Here is a 15,060-nt window from a genome sequence, read left to right on the forward strand (position 1 = left end):
AATATCCCCAGACAAGTGTATATTGTTCCACAACCTCCTAAAATGCTGTTGGATTAAGTTCCAATTAATTTCTGGGTTACTGAAAGATAACACAAATCTACTTATACCTTGATATTTTTCCATGATGTTTTGAAGCCCCTTTATTTCACAGAACATTTGCCATTCAACAATTTACATTGTACAATTCCACATCGATTACATTCATCATATTGTGCAACCATTACCATGATCCATTTCCAAGTTCTTCTGCCACCACTAACAGGAACACCCCGGAGTATCCGGTGTCCCTTTCTCCCTACCTCTCACTTCTGGGCAAAAGCAAACCAACCAATAGGCATTGCCATTGAGTTCATTGAGACTCCTGCAGCTCTGTGTATCACAGAGTAGAACTGAGCTCTATAGGTAAAACTTGGCAACTTGTCTGAATAGAGGAACTGTTGTTGCTGTTAAGTGCTGTTGAGTCAGTTCTGACTCATAGTGACCCTATATAGGACTTTCAAAGAAAGCCAGGTGAATTTGAACCACCAACCTTGTTGTTTAAAGTGGCCTTCCAGTCCACTTCATGATCCTCCAGCTCCACACCAGGAATTGTGGAGGTTGTCAAAGTAAACCTGTAACCTGCATGAGGAATCAGCAACTGTGATTCTCCGGTGACAGCTTTTTCCTCTTAACTTCATCTCCTCTGTAATTTACATGGTCAAGACATTAATACACACTTCGCTTCATAAAATCCCTTACCATTCTAGAATCCAGGAGAGAGTATAATCTCCAAAGCTCATATTGCTTTCCATCTCTGTGTGTTTACTGTATTAACCAGTATTCAGCTATTTAAGGAATCTCCAGAACACGGTGTCATCTTTCTCTCCATTCTTGTCTGTGATTTCCTTTATTCCCTAAGACTAGTGAAGCTAAGCTTGTATTTCTCATCTCTGATCCTTTTGTAAACATGATGCCAGATATATGGATACAAAAAATAGACATATTTATATTTTTCATAAGGAAGTAAATGGGCTTCACTTTTTTAAAAAGTGTTTTTAAATTAGGTGCAACCAAAATTCTTCAGATGTGCAAATTTATGATCCAAAGAATTCAGCAAGTTCAGCAGGCTTGAAATGACATTTTCTATATCATCAAGAGAAAAAATTCCCAAGGGCAGTGAAACTTGCCAACATCTGTACTTTTGTTTGGGCTCAATTTATGGTACGTTCAGAGCATTTATCTGAAAAGCATGCTGGTAGAACAAGCATGTCAAATGGAAGCACCTAAATACCAATGTTGTCAGATCCCCCCTGGCTTCAGATCTGAGTCTTTAGTGTGAGGGAAAGGCCTTATAATGAAGGAGAATAGAAATGATATTTGTTGTTTAAAAAAGAAAATAACAAAATTTCCTTGAAAAATCTTTATGGTAGTTTCTTCATATTAGAAATTTATCCAGTCAGACTTAGAAAAAATATGGCATCTGTTGGAAAAAAGTGGACAGAGGCCGGGGCGGAAATTCAGGACCATTCCCATTGTTAGAAGACTATTTATTCATGTCTAATATATCTTCTCTCTCCTCACTCAGCTCTTCCACCGTTTTTTCTTTCCTGCCCTGCAGTGCATCATCCAAGGATTCATCTCAAAGCAAAATCATCCGCTTCACTCTCGGTCAGAAAAAGATTTCTAGGTTAGATTTTCTTTGTGTTCTGCAAAAAGCATGGTTTAAACCCAACCCATTGTGTCCTCTGCTCTGGATAAGCTTCCCTTTTGTTCCCTCTCCCCATATCATGTTTGCAGTTCAAGAAAACCAAGCTTGCTTTGTTTGGCTAGTGATCCATTGTTGGGCAGAAAACGAGATTTGTGTGTGTGTGCGTTTCAGGGTGTGAGGTTGATGTGTGCATTATGTTGCTACATTGACTATATTGTGGTTTGACTGCTTTGGTATCAGAGTTTCTTCTGAATTAGGAAGAGGCAGGTGCGTTGCTGTAGTTTTTGGAGTAATTTTTTGATGGGTGTTTGCTTCATCCTCTGTCCTAGTCCTGCTCCACCCTCACCTGCATCTCATTTATGTGTGTGGTGCATTTTGTTTCTTTGTTAAGATGATTAATGTGGGATTGGTTTTCTTTTGAATTGTAAAGACCTAAAGCATGAATCCTCTTTTCTATAGGAGACAAACTAGTGGGGCAGCCATGGTCCATTTTGTATACTATGGAGAGACCACCGGAGTTCCCTGGAAATACATACGTCTTGCTCACTAACTACAGTGGCTCTCTTGGCTCAGACTCTGGTCTGTTTACTGCGTCTTAGGAGGGCCCATTGTAGGGTGTGGGAGACAGTAGTTACATCCTCCCATCTACTGTAATTTTAAAGGTATCGACAGCTAACATTTATCATTGCTTATTATGCACCAATTTGAATGCAGTTTTGTATTTCCTCCTCACATCTGCCTTCATTAGGTAAGTCACAATTATGAGGTCCATTTTACAGTTGAGGTGACTAGCATTTAGCAGTCAGGTGACTTACCCAAAGCCACACAGAAGGTAGAAGAGCCTTGACATTAACCACTGTACTAAATTTCCTGCTCACTCCTGCCTAGAATTCTGATATTTATGTAGTAGTTGTTGTTAAGTGCCATTGGATTGCTTCCAACTCATAGCAACCCTATAAAGAGTTCCCAAGGGGTGGCTGGTGGATTTGAGTCTCCGACCTTGCAATTCAAACCCACCTTGTGGCCCAGTGCTTATCCTACAGAGACACACCAGTTGTAGAGGCTGACTATTTAAATCTCATTGTTTCAACCATTGCTTGCGGCCTTTTTCCTCAGAGTGACCTCGTAGCATCCTCACAGAAATTGCTGCTGGGACAGAGTCACCTCTTGATTGTTGTTACTTGTTGTTAAGTGCCACCAAGTCAGTTCCAGCTCATAGCAACCCTGTATAGGGTTTCTGAGGAGTGGCTGGTGGATTTGAACCACCAACCTTACGGTCCAGTACATGATCCTGCAACACCACACCAGGACTAGTCCTCTTGATCAGAACCAGTATTTATTTTTAACTGACCTCCATTTCAAGCTAAAGGGAAACCCCACATTTCATTTCTGTCTTTATTCATATAACCAATACTAACATACTGTCTTCTTGCTGCCTCACTCTTAACTAAAAAGCTTGTACATGGGAGACTTGGCTGGATTAGGACCGTGTGCTTTTCTGTAGTACAAGCCAGCATGTTACACAGATTTGGTTACACAGAAGAGAACCTATGTTTGTCATTCCTTGTGGTGCCACGGCCAGAGAACGATTGCTCTCCCTGACAGATAATATCAAACCAAACCAAACAACCATTGAGTTAACCGTGACTCTTAGTGACCCTGTGTATGTCAGCGTAGAACTGTGTTCCATAGGGTTTTCACTGGCTGATTGGTGGACTCGAACCTCCAGCCCTTCTGATAGCAGCTTAGCCTGTGAACTTTCTGTGTTACTGACAGATAACACAGAATCCTAAGTCCAAACAGGTCCCCACTGAACTGGCACACTGGTTCATTCCCCGTTCATTTACATGTCATGCAAATGCACATTTCTAGGAAAGGAGAGGGGAGGGATGCGCTTGGAGGAAACCTGAACTCTAGTGTTTGTTCCCACGATGTGCTCAGCCCTGGAAGATAAAGAAAACAGAAGCTGGCTGGGAAAATCTCTAATTGGAAGCACATGCCTATCCCGGGAATGATTAGTTATCAGTCCCAGATGATGAAGGAGGCAGCCTGATTGTGAGGCGATGGGAAGAGAGGAATTGGTAAATGATGAGGGTGTGTCTCCTCCCAGAGGCTGTGCTGAGCACAGGCTTCCAAGCTGACCTCATGCCAAGGTTTGGTCTGACTTCTGCATCATACCCCTTACCGGAGTTTTTTTGGATGCATTTTGTTTCTGCTGAGGCCAATTTAGGAATGTTCTTGTTTCCATATTTGCTTGATCCTTCTCCTGGTCTTCCTTGAACCCCCACTTCCCCATCTCCAGAAGCACAATCCTGGTAAGAGTTTTAGCTGATCAGGCACCGCTAAGTTCCCAGTAGACTCTGGATGCCAAAACAAACAGCCCTATCTTTCATGGTGGAGAAAGAGCTCTGGAAACTGATCACTTGTTCAAGAGCCAACATTGATTGAACAACTCTCTGAGCCACACACCATGATTCGTACCAAGGATGGTGAGCACAGTGGAAATCCTCATCTTTGAATCTGGATTGGATGGATTTGTCTGGGGGTGGAGGGAGCTGTTATGGAAGAAAATGGCACAGAGATGAGAGATTTCTGCCTTTGATCACTATGATTGCATCCTTGATGGAGTCCCAGGTTTTTAGGCTCATTCCACCTGAGAGAGACAGAAGCGCAGTGGCTAACAGAACAGCTTTGCAGTTAGTCCTAAGTGAAGCCTGTCTTCACTGCTATCTTAGGCACATTGTTTCATCTCTGCAAACCTGAACTTCCTGATTGGTACGATGAAGGACTTTCTTGGTCTCAGTGTTGTAAGGATTCAGATCATTTCTGGTCTTTTAGCACAGAATCCAGCAGTCATCGGTGAACCATTAATAGCAGCTATGGACCTATTGATCACAAGACAATCAAACCACCTCCAGCAAGTTCTACAGGGTTGATCTCTCCATGGTCATCTTGGGAAAAAGAATCAATGGAGCTAGTAGATCAGTTGTCTCTGCCCAGCCTGCTGAAAAGCAGATGATGTTGAAATGAGAGATTTAGTATTTCATCATCTTGTCTGGCTTAAAGCATCTTCAATTAGGACCCTTCCCCTCCCCCTTAGTTCCTGAGCATGTGCACACAAGCTGCCTTCCTTCCTGGGATGGGCCATCCCCTGCTCCCTACCTTTGAAGTGGCTTTGGGGGGAAGCACTGTTTTCTCCTCACCAGCACGTACAGCTCGTGGTACAAAGGAGCCGGTGAGCAGTTTCAGGTTATGTGGTAGGAGTGAGACTTTTGCCACCCTGTCCAATCAGCTCTGCCTAAGCTTCAGAAATCAATCAAGACGTGAATTCCAGTAGGAATTTTCTTCCACTTTTTTGCCATATCACTTCCCTTAAGCTTAATTTTTTTTTAAAGCAACATGTTTATGTTTCCAAGAACCCATGTGTGTCTTCTGTCATTCTGTCCTTGTGTTTGGATGTAGAATGATCGTGAGGAGTAGTGTTCCTCTTGGAAAGGAGTGTGGAACCATCTGGCCCCAGAATGGGTGTGTAGTTGACTTTCCATGCTCCCCTCTTGCTGTTTTCCTTGAGTCAAGTAGGTTCAGCGGGCAGCATCTGCTGTCGTACCTGCAGCTGTTCCACAGGATGAAGACCCAGCTCTTTAGCAAATACGGACAGATCCTCAGGCCAAAGACAGCAGATGCCTCTGCACTGGAGTTGATAGGACTTCATGATACTCAGGGATGTTACCAATAATGAACTTCAAAATGGTAGCCAGAGGCCTACAGTCTGTGTCACTGTTAGACTAGAATATTCTATGACATACAAGATTTTCCCTATTCAGTCCTGCTAGCTTCTCTTGCCTCATTTCATCCCACTCTGTCTGCTCTCGCCACCCCCAAGTCCAACTCACACTGTGCACTCACTCACTCAATATTTTTAACAGGGTTTTCTTCCATGGACATACTCTGCCTCCTCCTGCTTGTCCTCTATGCATGTTCTCATTCATCATGCCAACTCTTGCTCTGGTGTCCCTTTTATTTGGAACCTTCCCTGACACTTCCACAAGCCTTTGAGAGAATTTTCCTTCACAGAATTTCTTCTGAATTCCAGAATTCAGAAATTTTCTTTTATCAGTACATACGTAACCTAGATGTCAATTGGGGACCCTTTAAAATCTAGGTAAGATTGAGTTAGACCCCTTCTTCAATTTGTAGAAAGTTCAATGCTCTCCCCAACATGCCTCAGGTGTCTTTGGGTCTCATGGTTTCTACTGTCTTTGAAATCCTGTATTCGTTCCATCTGAACTAATTAGCTTTGTGGATTGATTCACCGTTTCAAGGAACCATTGACACATTCAGACTTCGGAGAGAGAGGGATGGTGGGAGGTGGGGGTGACTTTGGAGCAGTTCACCTTCACAACAGAACCCAAATTTTAAGCATCAGAGTCAACATAGGTTCTCTCTGAAACTTAGAAAAAATTGCTTGGTGTCCACCTCGTTTTTCCATTTGGTCATGTAAAGGGAGCTGTCCTAATCTGGTGTATTGGTGGTGGGAATGGAGTTGGTAATTGCTAGCTTCAGCTTTGTGGTGGCTTTTGATGGCTAAGTATGTGCCATTCATCTTCTAGCCACCATCACCTGTCCTCAAGGCTTGAAGGACTCCGTCCCCTAGATCCCCGAGAACTTAGCACAGCACTGCAGCCCTTTGAAGGATGTTCTGCTCCCCTTAAGTGGCACTGCCCTCTCATGGGAAATGCATAACTATCTTAGTAAATTTATGACTAAGAATGTCTGTCTCCAGGGAGTGGGGCCTAGAGATGGCTCACAGCGACTATAAGTAAAAGGTCTTAGACAGTGACAGGTACTCAGATGAAGTAATTTGTCTTTGGGGATGCTCTTTGGATAGGTGACCAACCATTCCTACCTGCTGAAACCTGCCTTGGCTCTTTGAAAATTGGTGATCTCAGACTCTTGTGTTTAACTGTTTTCAGTTACCTCAATCTAGATTCATTTCTCATGGTTTCCTTCTTTTTTTTTTTTTTTTCTTCATTTATGGCAATGTCTTAATTCATTTCAAAATTGCAATTATCCCTTTGAATTTTTATTTGTGCCCCAAAGGTACAAGTCAGGACCATGAATGTTAGAGATTACAAGCCTGGTCCAATGTTACACATATGGGTAAAGTTTATGTAACACATGCTCTATTCATTATTCCACATTGCTGTACAGAAGATCAGATTTCCTGTTGTGTCCAGCCCGTGCTATACTTTGATAAAAGCACTTGTGCTGTCCTGAAAATCTTCTGTGGTCCATCCCAGAGCCAGGGCAGTAGGAACTCTCTAGCAGCTCAAGAAGGAGTGCAGTTTTTCTCTGGGTTGTGTTTTCTGTTGGGTTGTTTGCTTCCCTGCTCTTTGTAAATCCCTCTACCAAGGTAGAATCCTGAGACCAGTACTACTCCATACCACTTAATACCTGTGTTGTGACATCGTCTTAGAACAAGTCCATGATCTTTTTCCAAGCCCCTTTGAGGGCATACAGACTCCTGCAGGCTATGACTGAGTTAAATAAGTCCTGCTCAAAGGATTCCCAAGTCTGCACCTGCACAAGCTCCACAGTTGGCTGTATGAACTCAGATAACACTGACTTGGAGAGCTCGCACGGCCCTGTTTATGTTGGAAGCAGAACAAACAGGTACCAAGATTCCATTGCTAAATCTCCTTGACCAGTTCTGCAGGCAAAATCTGGTCCCCAAACACAGATACTGGCCCTACTGGCTCTGTAACCCCATTCTGTGTCTGTCATTATGGGTGAATATCCTCTCCAATCAAGATGTGGTAAATTAACAAAGGAGAATGTTCTCCCAGTACGCTGGGAGCAATGCCTTGTAATTCTCACTGCCGTATGTTGGAGGCAAGAACTAACCTCTCTCCTTTCTCTTAGCTCCCAGTCAGGGAATGGATCCAGCTGCTTCTTGACTGTATAAATTTTACAGTCCTTTCACACCCTCTCAGGTTCTCTGTTTATTCTACAACCATCTTTCTTGCTTAGCCAACAAGAGAAAGTTTAAAGCGATTGCCTGCTTATATCTAAAACGCTCCCAGACTTCAGACTGCTTTGGTGCTTATAGATTTGCATGAGAAGAGAAGGTTGAAAGCTTTATGAGTTGAAAATTCAGACTTATCACTAGATCTAGTGGTAGTCTACTGAGGTTCCATTGGCTTTTAAACAGAGCAAAGTGAATTTTTACCTGAAAGATATGGCTAAATATTTCATCATGTATCATTCATCTTTCCACCTTAATTATTGGGAGCAGCCTGCTTTAGTAAAGCCTAGACCAAACTTCTAATTTAGGGAATCATACTCTTAACTCTCTGGGTAATGGGCCATATCTTTAGAAATAAAGAGAAATCTGGTAACTTTATTTCCCAAGCCACTCAAAATGAGGTGTTTTTATGTAAAGGGAAAGTGTGTATGTTGTGTTAAGTTAACAGATTTCTGTTGTTTTGGGAGAAAGAGTGTATGATCTTCTGTGGCGAGAAGCTGGGCTTCAGCCTCAGATCCCTGCCTGTGAATACAGGGTGTCAGGCATTGAAGGAATATTGTCTGGACAAGTATTTCCAACTAGGCCGTACATACACTTCATTTCAATGTGTGGGTTTTGAGTGCTAACACTTTCCTTTTGACCATTATAAATTATGTCCTTTCTCGATACATACATCCCTAGATTATAGCAAACAAGCACACCTATCAGAAGAAAGGTACACACCGTTCCGAATCTTTTCAGGCGTTTCTGTCCCTTGGTTGTTATACTTAGAGATGGCCTGGTCTCCTGCTATTGGAAAATACCCTCCCCAGAGGAAAAAGACGTTGATCTTTATATTTCTAATCAGTAAACATATTCAGATATTTTCCCTTCAAATTTTCTCTCTTTGCTCAAAGGAAAGTTGTTGATATTTTGCTGTTGGACTCTACTGGCATTATAAGTTGCCTAGATGCAAACCTTCTCAGACCCAGTGTCTTAGACGCTGTCTTTGACCTCCTACATGGGTGCGGTTTCTTCCTCTGAGACACTGCTGTTCTTCCAAGACTGAATCCATTATCCTGTTGCTTTTGCATTTTAGACTTCCAGGTCCTACCGTGAGAGTATCCGCTGCAGGCAGCGAGGCCAAATCACGTTGTGGAACAGCCACTGCTAACAACCGACGCAGCCAGAGCTTTAACAACTATGACAAGGCCAAACCAGTTACCTCCCCACCCCCACCGCCAAGCAGCCATGAGAAAGGTGAGTGACTTTCTTGAGGGTCATTTGGACGTCTTCCTTTATAGCAGATCTTATTCCTAAGTGAGCTCGGTGTTGGGAGCAAGGTGTAATGAAAATGGGTCATAAAGACATTCTTGGCTGCTGGGATCTTTATTAGCAGAGACATAATGGAAGCAGGGGAAATATTGTCATAGCCATACTTGCCAGCAGAAATAGCTGTATTTGATTAGGTATAGAGTCCCGGCGTAGTGCTGTAGGATAAGCACTGGACCGCTAACAACAAGGTCAGCAGTTCAAACCTAACAGCTTTTCCTTGGAAACTCTATAAGGATCTCTGTGAGTTGTCACTGACTCAGTGGCATACAAAAAACAATAACCGCAACAGCAGTGGAGACCAGAAGGTACCTGCGCTTCAGATAAAAACAATAAAATTTTGTCAATTTGAAAATAAAGTTTTATAGATCATGTTCTTCTCATGAGGTAGTCTTCCAGAAATATAAGCTTCTTGGAAATGCATTTTGTGGGTTGACAGGATGTGAGAGGACTCAGGAACAAGGGAGACAGTCAGAAATGAGGGTTGATGAAATGTAGATCTATGTAAGTAGATTATTATTATTTCCTTATCGTAGCCAACTCTTGAGGTGCCCTAGGTGCTTGTACAGTATAACATGTGGAAAAAGGAACGGAAATAGCCCAAGTACCAGGCAACGTGTGAGACACACTAGATACTCGAATGCATAAGATAGAGCCTGGGCTTTTGTCTTGGGGAGAGACACTTGTGAGCCCTACGGGCTAGCATGGTTTGGGCTATAGACAAAGTGAGCACAGTTTTCCAGATGAGGTAGTCCATGACATAATCCCATTACCTGTCCTTGTTTATCTCAGCTTTCTGGTGAGTGAGTCAGACCCTGATGAAGTTGTGTGCTGGCATTTCACTTTCACATGGGTCAATCCGTGACTTTTTATGTGACCCACTGGGCCAAGAATTCTCCTAGGAACTGATCTAACTGCCCCAGTAGGGTGAATAAGAAATTCAGGATTCTGTCACTAAATGGTGAAAATATTTCAACACTTAGAGCTAGTCTTTTAAAAGCCTTACTAGAAATAAAAGGAAATAATAGTCAGGAAAGATTTAGGACATAGTTTATACTTCTGGAAGAAATACTAAAAGATTCCTCTTAAAATCAGGGTCAAATAAGCATGTCCTCTCTTACCATTGTCCATGAACTTCCTTCTTGTTATACAGAAAGTCATGTGAGATGTGAAACAAATGTAATAGCTAAAATTTCACAGCTAGAGAAAAACCTAGGGATTCACACTAAAGTCACCAGAAGGCTCCATAAGGTGGCCAAGTCTAATGTTGACCAGTTATCGTGGAGTTGACCCTCTGTGTGTGTGTCTAGGTAAAACTACCTTCCATAGGGTTTTCGATGGTTGATTTTTCTAGTTTTTCAGAAGTAGATCACCAGGCCTTTCCTCTGAGGTATATCGAGGTGACCACAGACCTCCAGCCTTTTGGTTTGCAGCCAAGCATATGCATCATTTGCCCCACCCAGGGATTCCTATTGATCCAAAGCTATTCCTCCACAGCAGGGGTGAGGAATGTCCGGCCTGTGGGCCTTTATAAGGCCCTCAAAATCATTTGGTCTGGCTTTGTCAAGGCAACCGCAGGTTAAGTCATAACGTTGTTGTTACGTGCTGTCGAGTCAGTTCTGACTCATAGCCATCACACTGGGTGTGAATTAATTAAATGTTTGACAAAATATAACAATTTTAAGTTGATGATTCTGTATAGCCTGCAAATGATACTATAAATTTGGGCAGGAATAAAGTTCCTTACCCCTGCTATAGAGCAACATAGCGTATTCATTTCTCTAGACTTTCATCTCTGATTTGTCTGTGAAGCTTGGAGGGAGTAGTCAGCAGAACCACAGACGTTATTTATTTATTATCACTCTCATGGTCAAGAGCGTTGTTGGACTCATATCCTCTCACGCCCTTAAGCAACTGTGGGCCGCAGCACCGTCTGGATGCAGTATGCATGAATGGGTTGGGCTATGGCACGTCTGTGTGGAGGGATGGCCTTTGGTGTACCAGTCAGGGACTGTGTACACAGGGACTGTGGACTCCAGCTGGCAGGGCTGTTGATTCTCACTGACACTAGGGCACTGGACCAGAATCACAGATTTTCAGGAGAGCGGAAATGAAATAGTCTTGTAAAATATGAGTGACTTTATCTGTCTCCTCTTCCTCTGGTCCCTTCACTTACATCCTCTGAATGTGTTACCATTGCCAGAAATACAGTTCCTTTCTAAAGTGTTCTCTCTGCTGTATTAATTTGAAACATTTGGTATTCCGAGATGGAATTCTGAGCACAGGGAAGCTATATTTTCAGTACGGAATTCAATGTAAAATATTCAAACAACACAGAAATTCATCAAGGAAAAAGAATCCTACATAATCCCACCTCCTAGAAATAGCTACATTTTACCACTTAGTCTATAGTCTACATTTTTCATGCATATATGCACTATCATGTTAATAGATAAATTTCACTTTACTTTTTACATATACCAGGTACTACTCTAGGTCTTTATAATAAAAACCTGTAGCTGTGCAATCAATGGCTTGTTCAGTTCTTACACGAGCTCTGTAAGGTGGGCTCTGTTATTACTCATTTTATAGTAAAATGGCAGAAACACAGAATTCATAAATATCTTGCCTAGAGTTACGCAGGTAGGAAGGGATGCAATCAGAATATACATTTTCACTTTTTCTCTTCTCTTTTAAAATACATGTATTTGGGAACATACATAGACAATTGTTGTTAAGTGCCATTGATTCAGTTCTGAGTCATAGCAACCCTATATAAGGTTTGCAAGGAGCAGCTGATGGGTTTGAACTGCCAACCTTGCAGTTAGTGGTCCAGTTCTTCGCCTATAGCGCCACACTAGAACTCCATATATATAATAGTGTGACAGTGCAGGAGAAGCACTGGAATGCTAAGGTCAAGATTGGGTTGGCTGTTCAAATCCACCAGCTGCTCCTTGGAAACCCTATACTGGGTCGCTATGAGTTAGAACCGACTCAATGACAGTTAACACACACACACACACACACATATATATATAAACACTCATCTTTTCTCATACATATATATAACTTTTGTTGTTGTTAAGTGCCGTCGAGTCGGTTCCGACCCATAGCGACCCTGTACTGGATTTCCGAGGCTGTAAATCTTTACGGGAACAGAAAGCCTCACCTTTCTCCCACGGAGTGGCTGGTAGTTTCGAACTGCTGACCTTGCGGTCCGCAGCCGGATTCATAACCACTACACTCCTTATATATGACTTTTAAAATCTTCTAAATAAAATCAATAAATCATAGAAACCGTTTTTTGGTCTATATTTATTTCATTGTTTCTTCTTAATAATTGCTTAATCAGTTTCATTTAAATTTCTTATAATTTTTTGATATTATAAGTTGTTAAATGCCTTTGAGTTGGTTCTCATTCACAGTTACCGTTTCTGAGGAGCTGCTGGTGGTTTTGAACTGCTGACATTGCAGTTAGCAGTCTAGTGCTTATCCTACAGCATCACACCAGGACCCCGATATGAGTAGTGCTAAGATATTAACAGCCTTTTGGCACATTTGGCACTTACACAACCATTTCAGGGGAACTGCTATATCAATGCATATATACGTTTTACAATTGTTTAAGTATTGCCAAACTTTGATCCCAAAAGGTTCTAGCTATGTATATTCCCATCAACATTATATGCAAGGGCCAGTTGCCATACACAGTTGCTAATCACTTTGTATAATCACTGTCTTTGGCACACAAGTTCGGCAGTTCAAACTCACCAACTGCTCTTTGGAAATCCTATACAGGGTCACTGAGTCATAATTGACTCGACAACACATAACAACAATACCACTCTGTTTTTCTGAAATGAGGCAAATTATGTTAAGAAGCTGAAATAGCATTGTAATTTGTTAAAAACTGCCCTTTGTATTTACAATTTGCTATGAGTTTCAACCAGTAGTCTTCGTGTCTTTAATAAAAAGCACTTGGGTTTGAGATTAAGCTTGCTACGGACGAGTGTGACCTCCCTCAAGATACTTAACTCCTCTAGGGTCAACTTCCCCTTTTGTAAACCGAGTGTGCAATTCTCTGCCGCTCTGCCACTGATGTGTGAATGAATCCTCCATTTTCACAGACCACATGACCCTGTCTCATGTGATCTCCACTGGCACTTTCTGGTATGTACCCTCTGCTGGTTGTCCTTCTCTGTGTCACTTTCTGCATCCTAGGTCATCCTGCCTGGGGACAGAAGAGCCAGACATGACTGGAGACAAAATTTTCCAGCTGTTGGTGCTGTTTCCTGTTTGAGTAACATTGGGACTGTTGATTTAGAATCTCTATACACTTGCCACTTGGAAGTTGGTGTAGCAAGTTATGTATCTGCGTTAGTGACCAGGAGATGTAACCATAAAGATGGTGCCCATGTCTTGTCTTTGGCCAGGAATTTCTTATAAAAGCACAGATTAATCTAGGTGGAATTAAATCGGTGATCCACATCATACAGGAAAAATTAGGGTTGGGGCACCCCCTCATTCATGTTGTCTCTTTCGTTTATACATTTAGTCATTTACTGTGCAGAGCACCTGCTCTGTGTTCAATATGGGGCAGGTTGCCGGGACTCAGGAGAAGGAATAACTCATCCTGCTCTCTGACTTGGGTGTTAATCTGAGAAGACAGTTGCTGGTCTCACTGTATCGTTAATTTCTTGTTCAGTGGAGGGCTGTAGAAGGTCAATGTCTGCATTTCAGTGAGGGCATAGGCCATCAGGAGACCATTGCCATTCCTAGCGCTGTTTTCCTGGACAGGGAGAATTTCATGGTTACTGGCGGTGCTTGTTGTTAAGTACTGTCGAGTCAGCTCCAACATATAGTGACCTTATGCACAAACACTGTCTGGTCCTGTGCCGTCAACACAATTGTTACATTTGAACCCATTGTCACTGACACGATGTCAGTCTGTCTCATTGGGGATCTTCCTCTTTTGGGGACAAAATCTTCATGGTTACATCTCCCAATTCCTAATAAAGATTCCTTTTCCAGGTTCTTGTCCATCCTAATAACATGTTGGTGTTTAGTGGGTGATTATCATCAACTGTAGATTTGTTGTAATAGTCTCAGACAGCCTGCGTAGAGGTTTAAGCTGGGAGGACATCAAGTTGTGTCTGGGCAATTGTCTGACATGCATCCTGGAGCTCAGTTGAACAGGTTGACCAGCTATTGAGGCTGAGCAGGCAGGGTGGAGTAGGAGCTACCCAACTCAAGGGCCTCACCGAGTATTAGAGGACAGAAGAAAGCCCCAGAAATGTTTGAGATGCTGCACCAGCCTCATGCCAGCATGCAGTCCTCTCAGGAGAAGAAATTTGGGATCCTATGAAAAACGACGAAGCAAGTCCTTTCAAGGTAGAAACCTGTGTTTGACTTCTTGCCCTGCTGCTGCTTGGAAGTGTGGATTTGGACAACTGTAATATCACCAGGGCGTGGACTGTGGACCACCCAAACATTCCCACTCACACGGTCATCACAGGCCCCGTTCTACTGAGAGATGGAGGCAGGGCTCACAGGAGGCTGGCCGGGCAACTTCAGGAGTTTCTCTTCCAAAAGAGAGCTTTTTGCAGCAGGTACCCTGTAGTCCACATACCTCTCCCCCTTCTAGTGACAGCTAAGGTGAGAAGGATCAAGATTCGAGTAGACGGAGTGTGGGAATGCTGTTCCGCAGGAGGCATATCCACAAGGATTAAGTCCAGTTGAAAGGATCGGTTGTGGAAGCCCAAAGCAATGATGTCCCTGTGAAGTATTTGTATTTCTTTTATAGTTCTTCCAGATTCAAATTCAATTTAATTTACCTAGAGTCATTTTAACATCAGCAATGTTTCTTGGCAACATAGATGTCATTCTTTCTTGATCAGGTTTCCCAGGGAACAGAGCAGGAAAGTTAACCCAAGGCCAGATTCTCATGAAGAAGGGGAAAGGTTTCTTTAATCCCTCGCCTCACCTCTCAGAACCTCCATTTATTTTTCTGTGAAGTCACAGCAGTCTGTTCTAGTCC

The 15,060-nt window shown here is 42.6% G+C and overlaps 1 protein-coding gene across 2 annotated transcripts in view; it reads left to right on the forward strand.

The window, feature by feature from the left end:
• The window catches only part of NAV2 (neuron navigator 2), a 499,999-nt gene that overhangs the window by 229,054 nt on the left and 255,885 nt on the right, over nt 1-15,060 (forward strand). For both annotated transcript variants that reach the window (XM_006865814.1, XM_006865815.1), the window contains exon 6: nt 8,791-8,951. In XM_006865814.1, coding sequence (XP_006865876.1) covers nt 8,791-8,951 — 161 coding nt within the window. The remainder of the gene's footprint in view (nt 1-8,790; nt 8,952-15,060) is intronic.

The sequence above is a fragment of the Chrysochloris asiatica genome, unplaced genomic scaffold (assembly GCF_000296735.1).
Source record: "Chrysochloris asiatica unplaced genomic scaffold, ChrAsi1.0 scaffold00083, whole genome shotgun sequence".
NCBI lineage: Eukaryota > Metazoa > Chordata > Mammalia > Afrosoricida > Chrysochloridae > Chrysochloris > Chrysochloris asiatica.